The sequence below is a fragment of the Anomalospiza imberbis genome, chromosome 8, assembly GCF_031753505.1.
Source record: "Anomalospiza imberbis isolate Cuckoo-Finch-1a 21T00152 chromosome 8, ASM3175350v1, whole genome shotgun sequence".
Classification (NCBI taxonomy): domain Eukaryota; kingdom Metazoa; phylum Chordata; class Aves; order Passeriformes; family Viduidae; genus Anomalospiza; species Anomalospiza imberbis.
The window spans coordinates 17695535-17720725 of record NC_089688.1 but is presented as its reverse complement, the minus strand read 5'-3'; the positions used below and the strand labels follow the sequence as shown (position 1 = coordinate 17720725).

The 25191-nt window shown below is 41.2% G+C and overlaps 1 protein-coding gene across 6 annotated transcripts in view; it reads left to right on the top strand.

Moving 5' to 3' along the window:
• The window catches only part of ARHGAP22 (Rho GTPase activating protein 22), a 126546-nt gene that overhangs the window by 51697 nt on the left and 49658 nt on the right, over positions 1-25191 (top strand). The window contains exon 1 of one of the 6 annotated variants that reach the window (XM_068197555.1): positions 20032-20314. The exons of the other annotated variants lie outside the window; for them this stretch is intronic. Within the exon in view, the coding sequence (XP_068053656.1) occupies positions 20263-20314 (52 nt within the window). The 5' untranslated portion in view covers positions 20032-20262. Of the gene's footprint in view, positions 1-20031; positions 20315-25191 lie in introns of those variants that run through there. 6 annotated transcript variants of the gene reach the window in all.

Below are 25191 nucleotides of genomic sequence, written 5' to 3'. Positions count from 1 at the left end.
GTGGTGTTAAATTCCTGTTTCCACTGAGGTTCCCTCCTGCACTGGTTTAAAATCTTCCTAGGCTTCAATTATTATTTCTAACAGACTGGTGGCCTCTTAGCTTATATGTATGTAAGACAAGACACATGCAAATATTTCTGTGTTGCTTGCTCACTATGTTGGGAAGTCAGCAGCTGCAGCAGTACAGCTCTTCCTAGCATTATGGTGGGCTTGTTTTCCACATCCTTAAGGACAGTTCTTACCCTTAAGTGATACCTAGACCTTTCTCAATGTGTGTCATTACTGCCTGGGCATTTCTGACCTTAGAGTACCCTCAAAGTATTCAATTTGCATAAGATTCTCATGCTGTTCACTTGTACTGAAGCTTTCTTACATGCTGTGTCAGATTATAGGGTTTGCTACTGTAATGACATTCCAATCTCATGGGGAGACTTCTAGAGTAACAATTCTAATATTTAGTACCTAAACATTTAATAAAGGAAGGAAAGCATGAAGTAGTTATGCCTGTAAGATTTTATTTTTTGTCTGCTTTCTTTAATTCTTACAGCAAATCTTTATGGCTAAATCAAAATTTTGTACTCAGCTAATGGTCCTCACTGGGTTACTTATGTCAGCTTGCTTGCTGTCATTTTGACGCTCATTTGAAAAACATTTTAAGGAAATTGGCTCTTAAAATATAACTTGTTAGGAGAAGTAGTTCACACATAGCATGGAGCCTGTAAACTGTGGACAGTAGAATAAAATGGTTGTAATTTGAAGTAATATGTCATTGGCTGGTTCTTGAGTCTAAAAATGTGATACACTAAGATTACTCTGTATCTGGGATTGGGTGTAAATTTTATTTTCAGTCCTTTGGCCTGACGCCACCATCTGTAGACTGTTTAAAGCTGCAGTTGTTTGAAGATGTGTCTGTCCCTGCAGTGATACCCTTGTTTCCTCATCCCAGTTCTCAAGGGCATGTTGGATTAGCTTGAATAATGAATGTGTCTAATTGAGGGGAGTTGACATTGGATGTAGCTAATACAAAATAGATTTGGAAACAGAGTGGGTATAATGTAACCTTTAAGAGGACATACTAATTTTTCTTTGGAAATGTATGTTATGAAAGACTGTTATTACAGGTGTTGACATGCCATGGTTATTAATATCCCATTCTCTGAGACTTCATGGATACTAAAGCTGGATTTGCCTTCAATCCTCATTTTGAATTGCTTGGTAACAGAGTGAGCAGGACTGAAGTTTGTACTGTGCATCTGCAGGCAGAGAATGGCCTTTGGTCCCTCTGTTTCCCTCCCTTCCTAACATCTTTATTGGTCTGCTGCTGTTTTTCCATAAAAGCAAATCTCACTCCTGCTAAAGAGATGAAAGCTTGTAAGAGAATGCGTTTTACATGATATAGAGTGCAGTTTACAACACAGTCACAATGGGCCAAATATGAGAATCAAAGGAAGTGGTTTAAAAAACCTCAGCTATAAAGAAAGGAGATGGTGTGATAGGATCTCTAGATTTCTGGTATCAGCACTTTGTCTGATGCAAGTGCCACTATTAGAAATGAAAAAACAAGGTAGGAGAGAGCCTCTGCTTTGTTTCATAACAGCTTTTGGTTTTTGTTTTTTTCTGTGTTGGCTCGGCAATGTGTGCTGGCTCATACATAAAGTTGTTTATTGAATGAATTGAAGGTTTTGCTTTATTGAAAGAAAAAAAAGTTACTCTCTTTGCCACAAGAGGGAGAGCATGAGAAATGTCAGAGAGGAAACTGCACTGTGACAGTTCTGCTCATGTCTTTGTTTTAGACCCACAAAGGGATAGGGAGGTTTTTGGAGCTGAATTCCTCCATCATTATGCCCAGACTCACTAGAAAATGGAGGTGCTAGAGAAGGTCAAAATCTAGCAAAGCCTTGCCTAATCAGTGTTGCCTAGAGGTTCTTGCATTAATTGTGATTATATCGTAGCTTGAGATGTATATCACTAAGGTTTTATGAATTAAACTTGCAGACTAATTTATACAGCACGTCAGTCATAGTACTGGAGCTAGGACTTGGAATCTAGAGAAGAAATAACAGCAGTTGTTAGAATTCATCATTGCTTGTGTCTGGTTGGCACTCTATTACTGAACCCACTTAACTAAATGGAAATTGATTTTTAGTTAATTCTCTATCCAACCAAGTCATGCTGATACACATTTAATGTACTCTGACTTGAGTTATGCTGAAGGGCTACATCTATTTTAACTGTGTTGGGGTTTGTGTCAATTTAGTTAAATCTGTATAAAAGTGAGTATTGACAATCTCAAACTGTTTCCTAATGGAATTTTGCCTTGTAAGCTCATTTTCCATTAGAATCAGGTTTAACTCCATCTTCTGTTCTTCATTTGGTCTTTGGTGATAACATTTTCTAGGTTTATCTTTTATTTTATTTTATAAAATCCAGCACAAAAGTGATTGAATACTAGCACTCCAAGAATCAGTACTTCCAAGTCAAGAAATAACCTAAATCTGCCTTTGGTTTTGCTTTCTTCTCCTTGCTGCAGATGTGCTGTAATAACAGACATCTCATTCAGTTATTTTGTCTCATACAATTTTTTTTCTTTCTCCTTTGATAATAGCTTTGAGATACTTTCCAATCCCTTGGTATTGTGATTAACTTGCAGAGTCTGTGAAAGGTGTCTGTAAAAGTTAACTGCACACACACTGCTCAGCTCAGGTGAGTGGAATATATAGCAGCAAGCAGGTGTGCTGGGAATGTGTGTATTTGTGTGTGACAGGTTCCCGTTGTGGATTGTGGATTAGGCACGACACAGAACGGAGCAGTAAGAGTTCCTTCCCCTGCTCTGGTGATGCCTGTTGTGGGGGTGTGAACACACACTGCTCCCTTTGTCTGCCTGCAATTCCCTGCCTGTCTGTTCTCTAGGCCGTTATGATGATAAACTCTGCAGGGCATGGACCAACTCTTGTTGTGGTCTGAAAAAGCCAGGCACATGCTCATTAGCTACTGCTCTCTCCTCAGACTATTTTTAGTCATTGTTTGTCTCAACCAGTTGTTACTTCTTGCAGACAGCAGAGACTGCCAGCTGCATGCTTAGACAGCACCCAGCACTTGGCAGCCCAGACTTGGTGAGCATCTTTAGGCACTGCTGTCACTCTCTCTCCATCACAGCTCTATGTTTTAGTGGAATGACACAAAGGATTTCTGTATCACCTGACTTTTAGCTGTGGCACTTATCACAGCTAATGCAGTGCTGGTGTTATCAGCCATATTTCAGTACATCTCAGGCATCAAGTTCATAAACTAAGTGGAGAGAGGCAAAGTTTCAAGCATAAACTGAAGGGCCAAATTGCATAGTAGAAGTGGTATTTAAATGAGTACATTGACTTCTATTTCTTGAAAAGAGGAGGAGGGAGGGGGAAATCAACTCTCTTTAGCCAAAGTAAAATCTTCACAATTTAGGCAGGCATATTAATTTAGGACATTTCATCCTGCACTTACAGCTTTTCAAAACTGTCAAGGCAGCCTGAGGTTTCAAAAACATTAATCCTAGGATGCCAAGAATACACCAACACAGGCCAGAACATTCCCATTCCTGTCCTGTTTGTTGGTGGTTCCTCAGCTGTGGGCAGGAAGTGGTTTGAGGACCGGAGGGTTTATTCTTCTAGTCCTGTCCCCACTATGCTCCTACCCAGAAGCTCCCTAGATTTTTCCTAGCACATGAAAAAGGTACATTTTTCAGGTGAATGAAATTCTGACAGATCCTATGCATGCAATAAGAACACATCTGGTCATGTGTTAGAAAATGCATTTGCCATTTTCATTTTTGCATTTGCATTTGTGCTCTGTATGTGCACATCCCATTACAAGATGTCCCATGTCTCTGTTGTGTGACTCTTACCTGTCATTGATTTCTCTAATGACATGATGGGGTGCCTCTTAATATTTCAGAGCCTCTAAAAGAGTTGATTTGCCCCATCATCTGGAGTTATTGAACCTTGTGGGACACCACGAATGGTAGAATTCCAACGAGACCCTGATTACAGTCATCTGGGATCTGCTGTTCAGCTTGTTCCCCATCCACTGACCACTCATCCAGTCTACACTTCCTGATTTTGCCAATGAAGATGTTGTGAGAGGCAGGGTTGAAAGCCACACTGAAGTCTAGGTAAACAATATCCACTGCTCTTCCCTCATCCAGCCAGGTAGTTGTTTCATCATAGAAGGCCATCAGGCTGGTCAAGCATGATGTACCTTTAGTGAATCCATGCTGACTACTCCTGATCACTTTCTTGTCATCATGTGGAAGGAGATGGCCTCCCAAACCAGCTACTCTATCACATTCCCAGGGAATAAGCTGAGGCTTATTTTCTGGTACTTCCCCAAATCCTCCTTGCCTTTTTTGAAGACCAGGATAACATTTGCTTTCTTCCTGTCCTCAGGCATCTTTCCTTATTGCCACATCCTTTGAAAGATGATCATGAACAATCTTGCCTTGGCATTCACCAGTTCTCTGAGTACTCATGACTGCATCGCATCAGGGCCCATGGACTTGTAGATGTCTAATCTGTTTAGGTGTTCTCTAACCTAGTCCTCCTCGACCAAGGCAAAGTCTTCCTTCCAAACTCCTTTTCCCTCTCTTGGGTCAGAGATGCCTGAGGGCTGGTCTTGTCCATGAAGACTAATGCAAGAAGGTGTTCAGTACCTGCTTTCTCTGCACCCCCTGCTCCAGGGTACCCTTCCATTTAATAACATTATCCTTTATTTTCCTTTTTTTGTTGATGCATTGGAAAAGCCTTTCTTGTTGTCTATAACATCCTTGGACAGATTGAATTGGGTCTTGGCCTTTCCTGTTTCATTTCTACTTATTCTGACAACCTCCCCACATCCATCCCAAGTGGCCTGACCCTGCTTCAGTTTCCTGTGTTCTTCCTGTTTACACTTAAATAATGACAGACAGTAATGGCAGCAAACTGGGAGGCTGAAGTAGCACAGGTTACCTCCTGTGCTGAAGAAGTGGGCAGACAGGAGGCTGGCTCCTGTGATTCCTGCCTGCTGCCTGCTCTCCAGGAGCTCACTCATGCTTAGCAACTCTAGTGCTGCAAACTGAACTTCACAGTGGAGTTAGTTTTGCAAGGGAAGGGGCATGTGGATAAGGGAAATGGTGGCACATCTTTGAGATGCTTAAGATGCAGCCTGTGCTTCATATCTGTAGTCTGTAATATGAATCTGTTTGAATTATTAACATCTACTCCAGATAGGCTTGCTACTTTTCCATTTTTTTGTTCTCATATGGTAATAGCTGTCTATTTTTATGTGAACTTATGGGAAAATCCAGTATTTCTCCAATTAAAAATAATTCTGAAACTGTTCAGATAGCTGCACCCATACAAAGGGCAGCCTAGCAGCCAAGGCAGTAGCAAGAGTTTGTGCCAAAGACCATGAAGAATTCCAGCTGTGAAAAAATGTGAGAGGGCAGCCTCTGGGTACCCAAGCACTGTTCCCTCCCAGCTATCATTTCTTTCACAGCTGTGGGAATGCTTTAAAACTATGGATGGCTAGGGAGGAGGGGAAAAAAGATCATACTGACTTTCAAATATTTGGCTGAAAGTCAGAAACATTGTGAGCAGAGATTCAGCATTAAAACTGCAGCCATGAGAGACACTCAGAAATGATTGGGATTTATTTTTAAAGTGTACTTAATTCCAAGCTTCTTTCTCAGAGCATGATGGCATTCTGAGGTCCAGCCTGTCCTTTCTCACTCTCCTGGGAGTATCACATTCCCAGTCTGTCTCATTGATTCCCCTAAGCTGTTATTAATAGATATCACTTAGTTAATTTTTCATTCTCCTTCTTTCAGCTATTTCCACTCCACTTTTAATTCTTTAGGAAGTTCAGACAGCTGAGATGGAAGTGAGGAAGCTGCATTGAAGAGAGAAGTCAGGATGCTGTCTCTGGAAGATGTTTACCTGCCAGGTTATAATACTAACCCTCCTGCCACATCTTCAGGGAGCTTTTAGGGACTTGCTTGCAACAATTGTGGTTTGTGATGTCTCAAGCTGCTCTTCCTTGGGTATCAGTTTGAAATTCTCAGCCCATGTGCTCTTTTCAGTGCAGCTATTCCTTTAGATGTGGGATTTGGGATAAGGAGGTATCCAAGATATGTGAAATCTCATTGCTAGGATTCCCCCCATGCATCCAAACACCTTCTAGGTTTAGCTTGTCATCAACAAGAATTGTATAATCAGAGGCAGATTAAGAGATAATATTGTAGATTGCTGCCTATTTGTTTGTGTTAGAAAAACTGCGGGAGACAAAATTTTCTTTTAAGGTGTTATTGTTCACATGTCTTTGTACAGGCAATTCTTCACAGAATCACAGAGTGGGCAAGGTGGTTTGTCAGCTCGTCTGAAAAGTATCTGAGCACTAAAGAGACATTAGGATAAAAGAATGTATTTACTTCTCAACAAATACTACCATTCATCCACCTATATTGTAAATAGTTTCTAAGATCCAGAGACTCCCTGCTATTTGTAACTTGACAACAAATTCAGTTTCAGTGCAATTTGGGCAGAAATGTTAACTGGCCCATTAGCTTCTGTGAAAGTGTTGGCTTGTGGGCCATCATCCACCAGAGAGGAGGTAGCATATAGTTACCACCTACCCATAAACATATTAGTTATCATCCTTAGAAGGACCACTCCTTCATGGCTCGTTGTAGTATGGCATTCAACGCAGCTCTTAAAACCAAAATGTATTTCTGTATGGAGTTAAAAATACACATCTTTATTTTTATTTAAACAAGTACACAAGAAGGATGAAAAGAATCGACTTGTAAGGGTATTTGACTGAAATTGGACATAATAGGAGCCACATAAGGTTGGGGGTAAACACTATTATTGAAATTTTTGATGGATGGAGAAATTAAAAAACCCTCATTCGATGAAGCTATTGACATCAGTATTCAATTATTTTATTTACTTCATGTTTACCATACAAGACTATTGAGAGAGCAGAATCTATTCCCAAGCAGTGAGGTGTATAGCTGGAGTAAAACTGCAAAAATATGAGATCAGAGTAGAGTTAATCTTAAACCAGCAATGAGATGGTGAGTCAGTCTCTTTAACTGTGACTCAAAAGACAATCTTGCTATTACTAGAAAAACCAGTTTTGTTTGTTGCACCATGTTGATTTGTTAATGTTGTAGCAGTTGAGCCTTTGAGATTAATTTTTGTCATAAACAGGCAAGTGGTATGTATATGTTGTGATGAGCAGTTTTAAATATCTTAATTAGGAAGTGCGTGTGCCTCACTGCTATTGACACCAATCCAGCTGGAGGGGAGAGAGAGTCAACAAACTCTTGCTGTGGCTTCTTGCAAGGGTTTCCTGCAGGCAGGAGAAAGGCGAGGAGCTGGGGGGAAAGATGGATTCCATGTTGTATCGTTATTGTTCTGTCCTGTTGTTTTCCCCTTTAAGCCCAAAAAGGCACCCCAGCTGCCTTCTGTGGGGAAGATCTTGCAGGAACTGACGGCCCCAACAGGCTCATGAAGGGGCCAGCCAGCCCTCTCTCCCTAACACTTTGGCCTTTGGTGCTGCAGGTTGTTGGCTTTCAGACCTTTAGAAATTTTTTTCTGACTTAGTAGCATGGCCCTGTGATATTTTCACATCCCTTTTAATAAGTTCTGCATCACCTTTTTTTCTACTCACTTTCTTGTCTTAAAGCCATGGAGTGGTGTAGGGGAGATGATTCCATCAGAAATGATTGCCTGTTCAGGATGAGAGTCAAGTTGAATTGTTCCTCGTGTATATTCTCCATGGTTTGAGGTTTGCATCATGTTCTCTGGCTTATTTCTGGATAGTATTGTAGACACTAATGCTGAATTTCAGTTTTCTGATCCCATTTCAGAAGATATGGTCCTAAAGTATAAATGTATATCTTTACAGAAAATCCTAGGGGAACATGAGACAGCATTTAGGAATGTGTGTCAGTGCAGGACAGTGAGGTTTGTATCTACTGGTGACAACTACAGAACTGCCTGCCTGGTTGAATAGCAACTCAGCACACTCAATACTAGTTTATAAGAAAACCCTGCATGCTATATGTGCAGGGAGAAGGGGTGGAACTAGTTCTGAATCACATAAGTAGTTGCGATAGCCTTGAAAAACTGTTTACACTAGCTTGTATGTAGGCTGTATAGTAACAAAACAGCCAGTAACATTTTAACTCTTGCTTTTTCATGGCTAGATCACCTAATAATTTTGTTGAAAAATAAAACTTTCACAGAAGTCTGATTTTCACAGATAATAGGCTTGTTCCAGTTTTAGGAAAATCGCTTAATTCAGACAGGAGTAGCAGGGAAAGAATCCTGTTTGTGAGGCTAAGAAGGTGTTCAGCTGAGCATAGAGCAGGTAATAGTATAATATCATCTTAAGTTCACAGAGCCATGTAATATGTTGGAAGAGGATTGGTGATGTGAGATCGCTTATTTTGCAGACAAAACAATGCATTCTTTCCTGCTTTTATCACATACAAATTCCTTCATAATTAACCATTCCCTGTCAATTGTGGTGGTTTTCAGGATTCATTTTTCCATAACATACTTATTGTTTTCATATAATACATTATTTTTCATCTCACGTGGTTATTTTTGTTTTTGTAACCTTTCTAGGATTCTTTGTTCTACTTCTGTCACTTCAGTTTGCAGTGCTTGTACTGTCTTCACATGCTGTCACATATTTCTATTTACAGATCTTTATGAAGATATTATCTGAACACTAAATAAAACATTGAGATGTGCTCCCTAGGGAAAGAGAAAGGTTGGAAGCCTCTAAATGGAGATGCAAACAAAAATCTAAATACAAAACTTGAAGAAGAGCTGAGACTAGAGCCTCATACTGTGTGCATTTGATGAGAAATTTAACATGTACTGAAGAGTTGACAGTCTGAGGTTGTTCAAAAATTGAACATGGTTTTGGAGCTGTTAGTACCAAAGATGCAGGCATGTGATCCAAAGTACTGTTCTGATATAAATGATTCTTGATGTTTCAAAAATTTTTTTAAAAGGAACTACATCTCCCACCAGGCTGTCAACTAGAAAGCTTTATTTTTACTCAGATATGGTCTGCTTATATAGATATGGTCAGCTTCTATCATTCCAGTTTTGTTGGATTAGGTATCTTTTCTCCTGCAGCTGGCACAAAGCTGATGTAAACTATTGTGTGCTTTCCCTTACTTGACAGAAATGTAATTGTGTCTGTGCCTGATCTAGCTTAGTCATGCCTTATTAAGTGATTTTGTATCTTAGAACCAGCATTAATTGTTGTGGAGCCTCTCCCATGTTACACAGGACAGAAATAAGTTGTCCTCTTCCCCATTTTGCATATGGGGAACTGTGGCAAAGGAATCAAAGCCATGTTCCTCTTAAGAGCAGAAATGGGATCCTCTCTGTCAGGTTCCTGCTCTGCTGCTGCCTATTGCATATTTCATTTCAAGTTGAATACACTGAGTGCTATGACAATGCTTTTTTGAGAAGCCTGTCTGAGTTTTGAGTACCTCTGACAGTGTTCATATTCCAGACAACTTGAGTTTCAGTACTAAGGAGTTCTGGAGCCATGGATACTGACACAAAATCCAAGCACATTGCCCCTGCTGCACTTTGCTTGTTTTACAGCCTCCTTGCAGCAAGCTAGCTCATTTTCTTTGGAATACTTTGCCCTTTATAAACCAACATTCTTTCTGAAATCGATCATTTACCATGTTCCTGTTGATTAGTGATTAGTTACCTCTGTAGTACTTATGTTCTTGCTTGGAAAAGTGGTCTGGCTCAGGACAGTAATTACGTGGATTATTTCTCTTTCTTTTTATGTCTGCATGTAAAATATAAGTCATGATAACACAAAGCTTTATAGGTAACTGGAAATTTTGTAATTCATAATATTGTAAGCTTGATCCTTATGTTCAAAGGGACTGTCAGCTCTTGATTTCCTTAAGGTAGAGTTAGTGGCAGGTATAGAACACAGTTTGCTGTCCACCCAGCAAACACTGTCATGTGCAAGGTCATTAGAGCAAAATTAGGAGACTTAATTGTCAGGAGCATTGTGTGAGGCCCTGAAGGTCTGACCACCAGTCTTAGCTCTGTTCTGTCAGCTTCTGGATGGAGTGGGTTAAATGCCAGATCATTTTCCAGGGTTTCCAGACTGGGAATTGCCCACTGGCCTTGGGAAATCTGTCTGGGAGAAGATCTGGAGAGGAAAGTGCTGAGGAAAAAGGTAGTGCTTTAGAGCACAGCAGGAAAGACATGAAAGCTGATTCAGGAGTGGCAGGTGAAAACCTTCTGTCTCAGAAGAATCAGTTGCAGAGATGCTCTCCCTTCGCCAGGTCCCATTTCTAGATGAGTCTGACTCAGTCAAACTCTTAGCAAAACTTACTTGACTCCTTTCCACCAGGACAGAAAGACTTGGACTGCTCTCAGTACCAGGCTGGAGGGGCAGATCCACCACAGACCATGCAATCCTTTCTGCCCAGGGTGAGCTGCCCAGCCTGCAAGACACAGGTAATCCTGTGCAGAACAGCTGTGTTACAGGTGATTGAAGGAGTCTTACAATGCCTAGTGCTGGGTAATAATGCAAAATTCTTCATTTAATCAAGAGTTGAACAAAAGTTGGGCAGTTTCCGTTTTTAACCCCACTTACCTTGCCCAGTGGAATATTGTGATGAGATTGCTTAGGCTAGCTGGTCTGATCCAGCCTGTTCTTTTGGTGGCAGTGCTGTGGATGCAGTGTTGGGAAAGGTGACTGCAGCTGAGCAGTGCCTTCAGAAAGGCTCCTTGTCCATGGATAGCAGGTGGATGGTGCTCAGCACCGTGTCTGTTGTACACTCTCAGGTGCTGCACAGTGAGGCATCCTCTGCAGTGTGCTTCAAACCAGGAAAAGCCTGACACATCCTTAGCTAAGGTACTGCTCACTCCAATGAGTGTATCAGGAAAGATCTAAGGAGACAAGATGACTCCAGAATGGGCTCTCACACTGGTTGCAGCAGCCTATTCAGAAGTCCTAAATATAGCCACCCATGGATCACAGGCATGAGTGCTAGGACTTAAAAGCTATACTCTGGAACCACACTGTACTGTACACATACATTGCAGGAGTGGGGAAGAAACAGCAAAGCAAAAAAATTAGATGAGGAAATGTGCTGTTTCTCTACTCCACCAAAACACCAACAAGATGCTGGTATCCTGGAGTAGATAATCAGTTTCTTTGTTTTGATTAAAGTCTCAAGTTTGTGTGACATTCTGAAACTTGTTTCAGCTAGCAGCGTTGATGTGTACATGGTATACCCTGAAGTAAACAATTTATTTACTGTTGATACTGGGGGCTAGAATTTGTGAATCAAGATGTTCCAGGCTTCTTCATTTTCCAGATTGCTAGATAAATCCATGGGATCCAACCCTTTTGAGCCTAAAATATATGAGGTTTTTCAATACCCCTACTCTGATTCTTTTTCCATCCTGAGACCGCATCCCCCTCCCTCCCCATCCTGTGGCTGCATTATGTACTTGATGTAAGTCATTGATACCTTGTTATCAAATCTAAAAAATAAAGATTTTTCTGTCTAAATATTTAATTCCCAGTCTTTTTAAGTAGTACCATGATGGAAAAACATAATTTTTGTCAGCTGTAGGAAGCAGTTGTCCACAGCTCTAAAATTGAGATTGTCATTGTGCAGGTGGTGATGGGCAGAGCTAAGTGTGTTACCTGGGTCTTTGTGTGCAAGTGATTAGCAGTAAATCATCTTAACCTGTTATATGAGGATATTTGCATCACCACTAGTGGGTTTTAGAGTTAGCATCTCAATTCCTGGCTCTTCAGATGTTCAAGTGTTTATCACTGCACTGGCTTCAAGTGTGTTGGGATATTTTTCTGTTGTGCAGTGGGAGAAAGAAACTTGGAGGGGAGGAGCCAGAGTGCAATTTAAAGCAGGATGGTGATGAGTTTGCATAGTACATCAAGCCTCACATCTATATATTCAGTATCAAAGGTGGAGAGACTGTTGCTCTCCATAAGGACAAATGAGTAAAGCAAAGTAATGCAGATTCTGAGAAGTGACACCTGTGTGCAGTAGGAGAGTGATGAAGATGCTGACAGTCCTTATCAGTGAGGCTGGTGGTATGAAGTGTTTAGCTGGTGGTGTTGATGGATCAAAGCAGTTTGAGCACAGTGTGTGCAAATGTCTCCTGCCCTTTGTGCGACTCCACTGGAAAAGGAGTTGTCTTAGCCCCTGTGACATTGTCACCTGCAGGGCCTCTTGTGAACAAAGAGAAGCTCTTAGGGCATAATCTAGATACCACTGCAGAAAAGTAAAAGTGTTGTTTAGTCTGGGGGGAGGTGGTTTTGGTTGTTTGGTTGTTGATTTTTGGGGGAGGGTTGGGTGTTGTTGTGGGGTTCTATTTTTCTCAGAATTTTTTTTATTACTTGGCTGCATTCTTTTTCTGTGAAGGCGATGATCTCAGGGTAAGAAATCCAGGGAAAGATATCAGTTAAGGCTTCCTGTAGAAAATCAGATGACAGACGTTGAAATTACTTTTCAACAAAGCAAAAAATTCATTCTGTGTTATCCCAAAACAGCAAACTGTCTTTCAATTGTTTTTAGTTAATTTTTGCATTGATTGCTTTTGCCTGAGCTTTTCTTCTGTTGTAGATCAGCTTTCAGATAAGAAACGTATTTATCTGTAAAGACATTGAAATACTTTCTGCAAAATGTAATGTCTTGAGAGGTTTTAATTTAGGCCAAACCCATTTGCACTGAATTAAAAAACTGTTCTGATCTCCTTGAAATACACTTTCATTCCTTCTGTCTCTGTTCTGTTGTGAAGATGCTTCTGTGAATAAATGTGCTTAAATTACTCTGGTGTACCAATCTGAAGCTGAATGTACTCTCTTTACTGGTCAAGGGTGAAAACAGATGTCCTCTCTGATGAGCACATCTGCCTTAGCAGACATTGCCAGTGCAGTTAAATATCCATTACCTGTCTGTACATGATGGTGTTGTCAGTGTGGACTACAGCATGCATTATGGTAGCAGATCTGCAGCTCCATTAGTCTAAGCTGATGGTGTACTGGAATGATGCTTCAGCCTTCTACCCCTCTGGCACCACTGGAAAAGCTCCTCGTATAAATCCAGCCCTGGAGCTCAGTGAACAGGCCTAAAGCTCTCAGCTGTGGTTTCACTGGAAACAAGTGGGGTAAGATCTGTCAGCTGAGGATAAATCAGGCTAGACTGACATCATTATTGCTGACTGAGAATTTGGCCAAGTTTCATGGCTGTATTTATTTCTGCTGCTGTACCTTGAAATACAGGCAGCTTTTGCTGCATTGAATAAGTCTGGTTTTTAGCTGGGATAATAATTTTTGAAATTGTTAGTTCTGAAGAGAAGGTGTTTCCCTGCTGTTGTCTCTGGTTGAGGCAAAGGGAAAATAGAAAGCTCACTGTCAAGTTGCTGCCCTGAGGAGGCATCATCCAAAAAGAAGGAATCCTGGCCTGTGCAGGTCCCAGGAAAGCAGTGGTGGAACCCTTAAACAAGATGCATTCTTGTTTAGGAGTCTTACAGGAACCTGTGCTGCCTCTATTTCCTCGCTTTTGTGCATGAAAGAGAAGTTCTGTCTCAGTCTCTGCCAATGGAGGGATGTGAAAATAGAAATACTGAAGTATAGTACCTTGATTCTTCTGCCTGACTGTAGCATAGAATTCAGATTCTGTTCAAAGCCAGTGACTTGCCAAGGCAGATGTTATATGCTTGAATGAGTTTAATAAGATGATCAGGACTCTGTTTATCAGTTTGGCTTGCTTAGGGCAGTGCTGCAAACACCCAGGGAAACAGGAAGAAATTGTAATTAAAGGCAGCTTTGAAATTCAGTATGTGACTGATTTGCATTTTACTACTTATTCCTCTTTCCCTTTCCCTGTAAAAGCCTGGGGAGGTTTGCATGGTGACTGGCATTGCTGTGGTACATTATCTATGCTTGAGGGACTGTGGAGTGGCCATTGTGTAATGAGGATGAAAATTGGAGCTTACTCTGAAGAGAAGAAAAACCTTTTTCCCTTAACTGGTGCCTGAGGCCTTTCCTCATCTCAGTTGCACATGTGGGGCAGAGTTGTGGTGCTCTGAGTGGCTGTGCTGGAGAATCCAGCAAGAGACTGGGGTGCTTGGGGGGCTTGTCTGGGGCATCTGACCAGCAGCTCTGCTTTGTCCCAGCTGCCATTATTCTGATCAGGGCGGAGAGTACATGGGTCTGTGCTAAACTTCTTCCTAGTAGGACTAGGAATAGAATTGCATCTATTTCCTGTGCTGAGGCTGTAAGCAAAGGCTCCTTCCCCACTCTCACAGCACTTACAGATTTTGTGATTTATTCTGTTCTGGTTTATTTATTTGTCACTAAAAGCCATGCTTTGTGCCCAGTTGAAGCAGTAAAAATGTGTTAACAAGCAGTTTGTTGTATTGGTGTCTCTTAACTAAGCTCTACAGACTTACCATTTTGTCTTGTTCCGCTTTGTAAATGCTGTAGATACTTTTGTCCTCATCCTGTTCTGAGTACCTGAATAATTTAATTTACTTCATTTCCAAAATGAATTAAGAAAAATGTGACAAGGCTCTGGGATTTCCTGTTGAGAGTACATAGGCCTGAAGTCATGTGCTGGCTCATTGTGTATGTGTTTTCCCTTGAAAGCCCTAATTCTAAATACTATGATTATGTAAAACTTGCAGCTTTTGTCAATAAAGAACAAGTCTTTTAATGCTTACGGATTTAAAATAAATATACAAAGTAGGACCTGCAAAGGCTCAGAAACCAGAAGATGGATAATAATGAAAAATTCCCATTGGTTGGAAGCCCATCTCCTGATTTTGCTGAGCTGACCTGATATTTATGAATGCCTGGAGTGACAACAATTCAGAAGCCAGAATGTGTTCAGGCTGGTTGACCAACAAAAGTCACTGTTACTTTAAAAACATGTCATTCAAAAATCTGTTAAGATAAAAATGCCTTCTGGAAGCTATCTGTGGACTTCCCACTACACTGCAATCTTCTGAACCAGGTGGGTTTTCATCACATCACATCTATCTACCCTCCATGTAGCAGGGAAACAGCATGTCTTTCCCTACCATTGCCTGTCCTGTTAAACTAGGAAAAAAAAAAAAAAAAAAAAGGAGAAAAGTAGGGCAAACTCTGTAGCCTTTATGCAGGGAAAGTCCCATCAACTTCAGTGGGAGACTTGGCTCAGGGAGAAGTACAGGAGCCAGGCCAAAGTTTTCATTCTGGTTTTTCAGAAGCTAGTATTCCATGTTTGTTAGATTAATGTCACGTAGCTTTGCAGAAGTGGCCTATGAAATGCCTTCAACTCAGTGGACTTCTCCCATTTAATTCCTGCGACTTCCAGTCGTTGTGTTTAAAAAAAAAATCTATTCTTCATTGGAACATGTTTGCCTGAATGTGACATTAGGAATACAGCCAGCAGTGCTCGAATATACTTATACATTGGCATAAATTAAACCCCATCCTTGCTAAGGGACAGATAAGCATGAAGGGTCTCAGTGTTCTCAGATGAATCATACTTAGCTCATCAGTGGGTGCCTTGATTTAATGAAGCCACAGTATGTTAATGTTAACACTGCAGAAAAAGCTGAAAAGTTACAGGCAGCCATGCTAACTAGCTACAAGCATTTAAAAGCCTGGGCATGAGCTCCTACTTGGCTATTCTGGCCATAATTAATGATGACAAGTATGTTGGAAAAATAATTATTTTGCTTGCTTTTAAAGACAATTACTTTGCTTGAGGCAAATGAGGGGGTGGGATTTATGTGGCTGTAATAAGCATATGTAGATGGCATCTTCCCAGAAGAATATTATAGCCATAGGATCTTTTTAATTGACCTGAGATTCCTTTGTTCTGCAGATACAATTTATGTATGTGGTCACAGCCTAAAATGACCCTACTTGTTCTAGGGCAGGTTTAGTTCTAAACTGCTGAAAGGAAAAAATTAAAAAAATCCTGCTTTTATCAGCCCAATCAGCAACAGATAGAAATCTCTCCTGGTCACTTTGTAGGGGGGAGAATTTTTTTTTAAAATTGGTACCCTGAGTGCATGCTCTTTTCATCTGATAAAGTAGGAGTTAGGGGCATGGAAGCAGGCTGCGGTATTATTGCAGTCATCTGGTATCACTCCTGTGTCTGGGCTTGCAAAGCAGAGCAGCTTTTGCCCGGCACACCATGATGCCATCCTTTGACAGCCACCTGCCTGCTCAGTTACCCTGCTGGGCTGCTGAGCCTTGGTCCCTTTCCAGCCTGGACACGGTGCTGGAGTCAGGGAGGCAGCACCTGCTTCTCTACCAGCTGCCATTCTCGAGCAGGCAGGTGTTACTGCGCGATGGAGGACAGCTCCACGCCCCTGCCCACCCCTCACTGGCGTTCGAGCACTGTGAGAGCCACACAGCCTCATCACATAGTCTGTGATGTGATCCTGTAACAATAAGGTTGTGTCTTACTGCTTTTCTCTCTGAGTTTCATGCTAACTGAGCCCAGGTGGGAAATAACAGCAGGAAATCCCCCAAGGCTGCAATTCAGTGGAAGATTTCAACATGTGCAAACAGCTAATGACCTTTAATAGAAATGAGGAGTTTTCACGTTTGCTGTCAGTCTTTTCATTGTTCATCTAAGATGGTAAAATCTTCTTGGGTGTCTCTCTTCTTGGGAGAGAGAAGAGGAACCAAAAAGCTATGTGCTGCTCACTTGCATATCAGAAAAACCTCCCTGTTGTTCCCTTTTTTAATCATTGTGGTGGTTATACAGAAGTCAGAGTCCCTTTCTCCAGTTCCCATCTGTAAGATGGAGAAGCTGATGCTATCTTTCAGTAAAGTATTTTGAAACCTGATCCTGAAATTTGTTACAGAAAATGCAGTTATGAAGAGCCATGTGTGGTTTTCTCCACACTACTTAGCCTTCTGCTAATAGTAAAGGTTGTGCTCTGTGCACTCCCAAGTCAGTCTCTCTGAATTGGGATCTGAAGTTGGAGGAAGGAGGATGAGTAAAAGAGGAAAAACCCACTAATCGTATGTTAATGTGGTTTTGGTATGATGATACATAACAGAAAAATTTAGATTTCTTGCAGTCCCAGTTGCATCTAGCCCATTCTAAAAGCATTACTAAAGGAAGCAGTCTTAACAGTGGGTGAATGATAACATTTGATGGTTTGGGTCCAATTCATTCTATTCTATTCTTGGTGTCTGCAGATTTTTGTCAGGATGGAAATTTTTACCTGTTTTCAGTCTGTTTGGAGAGCTGATGAAGGAAAGCTATGGCTGAGCAACAGAGGAGTGCCAGAGGATAAAGAATAAACAGTTCTCTCATCATGAAGATGCAAGTTCTTAGGGTTTCTCAAAGTAGGCTGTGGTGGTCGGAGGTGGGGAGGGATAGAGAGAGATCCTGTGTTTCATTGCCCTGGATGAGAGATACAAGTGCTTGTTTACAATAAGTTCAAAGTTCTCCCTGGAAACTGCAAGTCTAACAGGAGGGCAACATCTGTTTTTAGCTCCAAGGGCAGAATGAGTTGGAAATGAGGCAGAATATAGGCTACTGGAGTTAAAAGCACTAGGGGTTTGTGCAAGGTCATTAAAGGGCCAGAGTCTAAGGCAGCTGGGAGGGATTACTGCATTAGTCTGTATTTGACCCTGTGTTAAACTGGCAGAGAAGGGAGTTCCCTTATGGTTGTGCTGTGGTTTTTACTGGTTCGGTTTTGTTTTTCTTTTTTTTTTAAACTTACTGAGTGCAAAAAGGCAGACTTAGTTCATCAGGAACTCCAGTCTGGTGTGTCACTGCATGTGGGACATGTTTGCTGGCAAAGAGGAAGCCGGTGTTTTGAGGGCTGTTTGGGCATGACATCTTTTCCCATATACCACAAAATGATAGCACGAGGAAGTGTCATGAGGTTCAGAAATTAACTCAGAGTTTATCCTACTGTTTAACTTCTCCTTCAAAAGAATCAGATTCTAGAGCAAATTTTTGTTTAGGGTCTGCTGGAAGGAATTAGGAGCAATGGAAAGGGCTCACACCCCCAAATATTTCCAGATATCCATGGAAAGATTTGTGAGGCCATAAATTATGTAAAATCTGGGAGAACGTGTGAGGGATTTTTTTGATGACACAAGATCAGGCAGTGTTTCCAAATTAAATATGGTGTAGATTGGGCTATCTCCAAGGCAGAGCAGTAGCTAGCTTGGGCCCCCATTCCAAAGTGATGTGTTGCTGTGGCAGCTGAGTAATACAAAACTTCTACCTGAGAAAAATGCTTCCTCCTTTTATGACACTTTACATTCCCCAAGTCCAACCCACAGCCTGCAGTGGTTCACAGATGGCAGTTGCCTGTGTCACTGACTCATAAGGATTCTTTTCTCATCTCTTTCCTTTCTACTGTTCCTCTGTGCTCCATACATGCTTAAGAACCAAATGGGATTTTACAATATCATGTTAACCTGACCTTAGCTTCAGGTGTGCTATGGAAGAATTACTTATGCCTGAAAGCTTGTCAGCTGATTTCAAAACTATCTAATGAAAGAGCAGACCATTGTTGGGTTGTTTGGTTCAGGGATTTTTTTGTATGATGCTACAGATACAGGAACAATGACATCCTATTGAATATCATGGGATTTATGAATTCTAAACGGTGATGACGTTTTTCAGATGGCTTGCTGAATGGATTTTTCTTGAGTATAAAACTTGTCTCTCCCAAAAAAACGGAATATTTATTTCTATGCTGACAACAAATGGTTCAAGGAAAGGCACAGCTAGGAGCTCCATATCTTGTGAAGTGCAGCCATTTTTTTACAGTCTTCATTATAGTGTTGTATATTCTTTTACCTTATGAGAGGAGTACTGGTTTCCTTTGGAACAGTTCCTTTGCCAGTCTAGAAAGCTGACTCCAAATCCAGTCAGTGGGTTAATGGTTATAGATTACAAAATGTTTTCCCTTGCTGAGAAGTAGCTGCTTTCTTGTATCTTAGTCACTGATGACTTGGCAGTACCCCAAAAGCTGGAATCGGTAAAAGCCAAGAGCTAAAGCACCACCGGAAGTACAGATTATTTGTATTTATGCATTTCCATAAATCCATGAACCTTTAAAAGGGTGAATTCCATCTTTGGGTCATTACACATAGAAGGGCTTGAAGCATAGAAACACTAGTATGCCCAATTTCTGGCATTGTCCTTTATGTTCCAAGGAATGAGGTGTAGCCTGCCCAACCAGTATGCTGTGGTTGAGAGAATTAGAGGTAGGTGACTAGAAGGAGGCAAACACTGATAGATGTCATTGCCATTAAATGTACTGTCCCAACTATATGGAAGTTGAAAAGATATGAAGTCAGTACCAAACTGCCTTAAATGCTCCAGAAAGGCAGCAGAAACAACAGGAATAAGATGGAATTTCAAAATCAGGTTATCTTGGTTGAATAAAAGCAAAAGATTTTTAGGACACCCAAAAGCAACATGGTGGACTAAGAGGAAATAAACAACTGCACTCATATAGGACAAAGCAATGGGGTTAAGCCCTGGTTCTTTTCTTACTACCCACTGCCCAAGAGTCTCAATTTTTTTTTTTTTAATAAAAAAACTGTCACAATGTTGCCCCATTTGAAAATCAGAGAAACTGAGGCATGGGGTAGTGGGATGACTGTCTGGAATCAAAACATCCTGAAGCAAGTTTTCTTGTCCCTAACTGGAATTGAGGAGATAGCCAGAAGTGCCTGAGGAGGAAATGAAGAGATTACCAAGAGACATGAGAGGAGATTTATAGTGCTATGTTTTCTGTTCAGTACAAGGACTGGTTAATAGAATCAGGGTTTTTTATGTTATCCAAACCTGTTGTGTTTTTTTGTTTTTTTTTTTTTTTCTTTTCAACATACATTGCTGTAGCAGCTGAGTAATGCAGAAGTTCTGCCTGAAAAAATGCTTCCTCCTTATATGATACTGTACATATTGTCATGGAAATTGTCCTCATTTCCCCCGAGCACACTTTAAATAACTCGAACAGCAGTGCTAATGAGCAGAAAGATATCTGCAATCCCCACCGTGCAACTTGACATACTTTATCCCACTCTGAATTCCCTTTGCTCATCTCTGAGCATTTTAAAGATCTGGTATAATAATTTGCTTTCTCTCTTTGGTCTGTTCATTTTGCTCTTAGCACTTGATAATAAAAGGTCAGCTTTGGCTGAAACCTCAGTGTTGCAGCCATGCCGTTTTTTACTGCCAAATATCTTAAGAAAAGCAAGTGTCTCCGAAAGGGTAAGTCATTATATTTTTGGTGTGTTTAGTGTTGTCTGTTTTGCTTTAAATCACAGTAAAGGATTTATTTTGAATTAACAAGCAGTGGAAATGGATCTATTCATGCTGCCTGTCGTTTAGCACTGGGGGTTTTGTTAGGCTGTGTGCAGTTTTGGTTCATGATACAGTGTATGTTATTATCTTGCATTTTACATTCAGAAAAACCGACTAAGCGAGAGGATGTTTAACTCTTTAAACATGGAGCATGTGTTTTGCACAGGGATGGAATCCCTGCAGCAGAACAAAACAGCAACAGTGAATATGTGTATTTGTTTTTACAGATAAGTTTAGGTAGGCAGCTGAGTAATGGTCCACTATTTTTTGTCTCTTTTGTGCAAAAGGAGCATTTCATTTTCGATCTACACTGAAATAATAAAATAAATGATACTTAGTGAAGGAACAGCACATTTCCTCTTAGCATCTCTCCCATGTAGGGGTACCTAAGTGCATGACTCTACAGAAATTTTTCAGTTTGCTGTTGTGAGGTTCACTTTGTGAATTGCTGTGAGGGCTTTTTCAGGAAATACTGATTTTTCTCCAGGTACATACAAAACTCTTCATGAGAGCAATCTGCCTCTAGCGCTGTAGAAATTGACAGTGTAGTAAACTCCCAATACACACATTCATTGTAAATTATTTTTTTCCTTTGCATGTGTTTTCGTTGTGACATTTGTTGTTTAGCCAGCAGTCCAGATGTGGGGTTTGCATAAAGATGAATGGCAGTGATTTTGCGTTTCTGGGACATGCATTAGTTCCAGAGGATCTGAGGAATCCGACTTACTTACCTGGCTAATTTTATATATATTACTTGGCACTTATGAATGTTTGCGTTTACTTAATATGTGCATTTCTCTAATTCCTTGTTTGAATATTAATTTTTTTTGAGAGATACATGAAAATGGGAATTGTATAGGTTTTCATCACTGGTGTACTGTTGAGGAAAATGTTTTGGGAAAAAAGTTAAAACAAATTTGCATTACCTTTTTTTATTTTCTGGGTTCCTATTTTAAAATGGGATTGCACAGGAACTAGCAGTTGAGATGTGATAATTTAGTTAAGCTGACCCATAGATGCTGGTTCCAACCATTTGGTATTTTGCTGAGTGAAATGTGTATGCACATACACAAATTTACACAATAATTCAGAAATTCCTAAGGATAGAATCATCTCAGTAAAGCTTTTATTAAAAAGAATGAAAAAATATTATAACTGGATTATTAATTTGATTGTGATAAATTAGTTTTTAGAGTTTTGTTGTACATGTGTACATATAAATGCCACTTTACAAGGGGGCATAGGATGATTTTTGGTCAGCACCCAGCTGTCCAGTGCTTCGTTCCCTTATGGTATGTGCCACAGTAGCAATGTGTTTCTAGCCAGGGGCTGAGGAAAGGTGCCTGCCTTACCTGTGTCTGCATTGCAGGGAGGGGCTGATGGTACCGCCAGGAGAAGTAAGGCTGGGCCTTTGAGAGACAGCTGAGGGATGTTCAGGGAGCAGCAGCCAGTTGTACTCTTAGTGAGTCACTACCAACAGGAAAATTGTCAGCCAACTGAACTGAGGGTGTTTCCTCTTGGAGCCTGTTTCTGCCAAAATCTCTCTGATCTGTGAAATCCATACTACTGTCCAGAGCACCTCCTGAATCAGGCTTGCTGGCAGAGCAGGGACTCCTGATTCCTTCTGGTGCCCTCTCTGCTGTGTGCTATCTTTTCTGTTCTTACTTCCAGGACAGTCTGGGAAGGACAGTGCTAAATCAGTGTGTGTCTGAGTGTGAAATGCTGAGGTAGCTGAGCTTCTCCACGAGCTGTTCAGTATCAGTCTATTGCTAATCTTGCTTTGAAGAAGAGGGACTCCTGACAGCTTTTGAGCCACTTTCCATCCAGTTACTTAAGGCAATCCCCTTTAACTCCCTTTCAGAAAGCACTTAATTTGCAGAGGGTTTTACTGTCATCTGAATAAGGACATCATTCCCAGTAAGCAAATGTAGTTGTTCAAAGGCATTAAATTATTAGCGTGCCCTAGGCATAGCATTAAAAATGTGGTTGCATAAAAACTGTAGTAGCCACAGGCCCCAGTGGATTTGACTTTGGTGTTCTCTGTGTCTCTGAGCAGGGAAGGAGCAAACCATCAGGAGGAATGAGATTAGTGTATGATCTGTGGTCTCTTTCGCACAGGTTCAGATGGTCTAGGGACAGAAGCTGGGCTATGGACAAGTTCATGGTCACAAAAATTGTTTGAATGGGAAACAAAACTCCCAGGTAAATGCTCCTGATTCAGCCTTGAGAGGGAACTTGCCTCGATTAATACAGGAAGTGGTCAGCAGAGATAGGAACTGGAAACTGATTCTCCAATGTCTGAAATCCCAGGCAGTGCAGGATTTTGTGTCTTAGCTCTTTTATACCAGGTTGTAGCTGAAGCCTGCTTCTTTCCAAGTGATATTTATTCTCAGAATGCACCATTTTATCTCCTCACTAGTATTCCAGGCTAGGCCACACTGTGTTTTGAATTAATTCCCTACTTGTTTTTGTGGAGGCTGCAAGAGTTTCCACACATGCCTGAAATGAAACACCCAAGCCAATGCACAGTGTTCTCTTTGCTGTATATCCTTTGCTATGCAGACTGTTGGGCCTGTGGAGACTTCCTGTAGGTCTCATTTGGTGACACAACCTTACCCTACTCATACCCTCTGTTAAACGTGCAGCAATGACAGATTCTGGATTCTAAAATTTCTTTATTTTTTCCTATTATCAGTTTAACCTCCATCAAACTCCTATCAGTTACATCCACACACACCCTTTAAATAAGGCATCAAAACAATGAAACTATTTATTAACCTCTGCAGCCTGTTGTTAAAACCTTCAGTTTTCTCATGTCTTGCCAATAGTTTTTTGTTTTCCTTGGCCATTTCCTGAGCACTGGATCAATACTGCTCAAAACTGGGGTATAAAATGTCATATAGTCATATTTGCCTCTGATCTGGCAAGTCATTGTCCACTTTAATTCTAAAGAATTTAATAATGAATGTTTTATTGCCAAGTGGTCCTTACTTTTCTGCAGCTGTAGATTTACAGGACTTCAAAGCTGGATGAATAAGGTGCAGTTTTAGTTTGTAGCCAGGCAAGCCAAACAACCTAAACTTCAAAGGAGGGGAGTGTACTTTACTGTTGTGGGCTCACCCTTTGTGTTCAGCAAACGGAACTGCTGGGAAAATGCCATGTGCAGCAGACAAGTGATGTGGCTGCCACTCCTGGGAGGGGTCAGCTGGCTGCTGCCTGAGAAGAGCAGCCCATGCCCAGCAACAACCTCAGGATATTTGATGGTTGACAATTAAGTAATTTTTGCATGATGTCAACCTACAAGACTTTCAGCTTTGCTTTCAGTATTCTTAATGCTTCTGTCTCTGGGGATCTCCAAGGCTGGTCATGCTAACAACAGAATTTGAGCCTGAGCTCTGTTACCTCTCCTGCTTCATTTTGTCTGTGCCTGATTGTTTTCCTCTTTTGATGTGCTCACAAGGTGGATGGTTTTATACACATTACGAAAGTTGAGAATGGCTGTCCTGGCAAATGGAAGCATTCAACCCACACAACACTATGATTTGAGGGGAATAAGGTACAGGATTGGAAATAAGGATGCTCTGCATCTATGGCAGTCATGTTGAAAAGAGGCCACTGTGATTTTCCTTTTCTGTTAATACTTAATGCAGTTAACCCAACTATATATCTCCAGTTTGATATAGCAGGGTTAGAGGAGAGGAAAAAGGAGCTCAGATAGATTCATTGTTAGATAGACCTGGAAATTGTGGCGGTGTGTGGCTTTTCTTTCAACTCTGGAGCCTACTTTTCTACTTTCTTCAGAAAGTAGAACAAAAGCCTCATGATGAGGCAGAAAAGGGCCTGGATAATTCTTACTTCTTGAACTGGTGTATTATTTACTAGGACTGCTTCCTTGACTAGAAATCAGTCTTAAAAATCCCTAAAAATAAATTCATTCCATAGGTTTAGGATGCAGCAAGGTGCAAGCATGCAATGGTGATACCCTGAGGTGGTGTCAGAGGATCAAAGTAAGGTGCTTGGGTGTAGCGCATGAGTCCACAATCAGTCTGGATCCTGTCTGTGCACTTGACTGTTTCGAGTTGTTGGAGCTCCCAGGAAATGGTGTGCTGGACTCCATGGGATGGGAGATATGAAAGGAGCTGGCAGGACACCATAGAGACATGTCTGTTGTTGAGTAAATGACTTGCAAAGCCATGTGGCTCTGGTGCCAATCTCCCACATCAGTATTAAAATCTGAGTGGAATTGGGGCTTTATCCAATCAGTATCTAGGCTTTTGTGGGATCTGGGCCACTGTCTCCACAGGGCTCTGGGATTCAGCAACCAGAGAGGGCAGTGCTGCCAAGAGTTGTAGTGCTCTAGAGGCAGAGTTGGCGAACACTGCGCTGCCTCTCAGTGACCCATGTGCACACTGCTGAGAGAGCGGTGACTTCAGCTCACCAGTTAAAGCTCTCCAGAGAGAGGAGGTGTCAGGCAACCTCTGGAGCTGCTGAGCAAAGGAGCAGCTTTTTGAGACACAGTACACTCTGAATTTCCTATGTGGCTTTCCCATTTTGAGCACTGCTTTGAGAAAACGGCCTCCTTTCCTCTCCCATCCTGTGCTGGGAGAACAAGCTTCATGCTGTTCAGCTTTTTTCTTTCATTCTTTGCTTTCTGTTTTCTAGGGCTGGCACTGCCTTTGCAGTTCTACACAAGCAACCCTCTAAACAGTATTCCTTGCTTTGTGAGAATCGATGTTTGATTAATCCAGGTGCCTTGATGTGGTACTTGTGTTTTTCATTCTGAC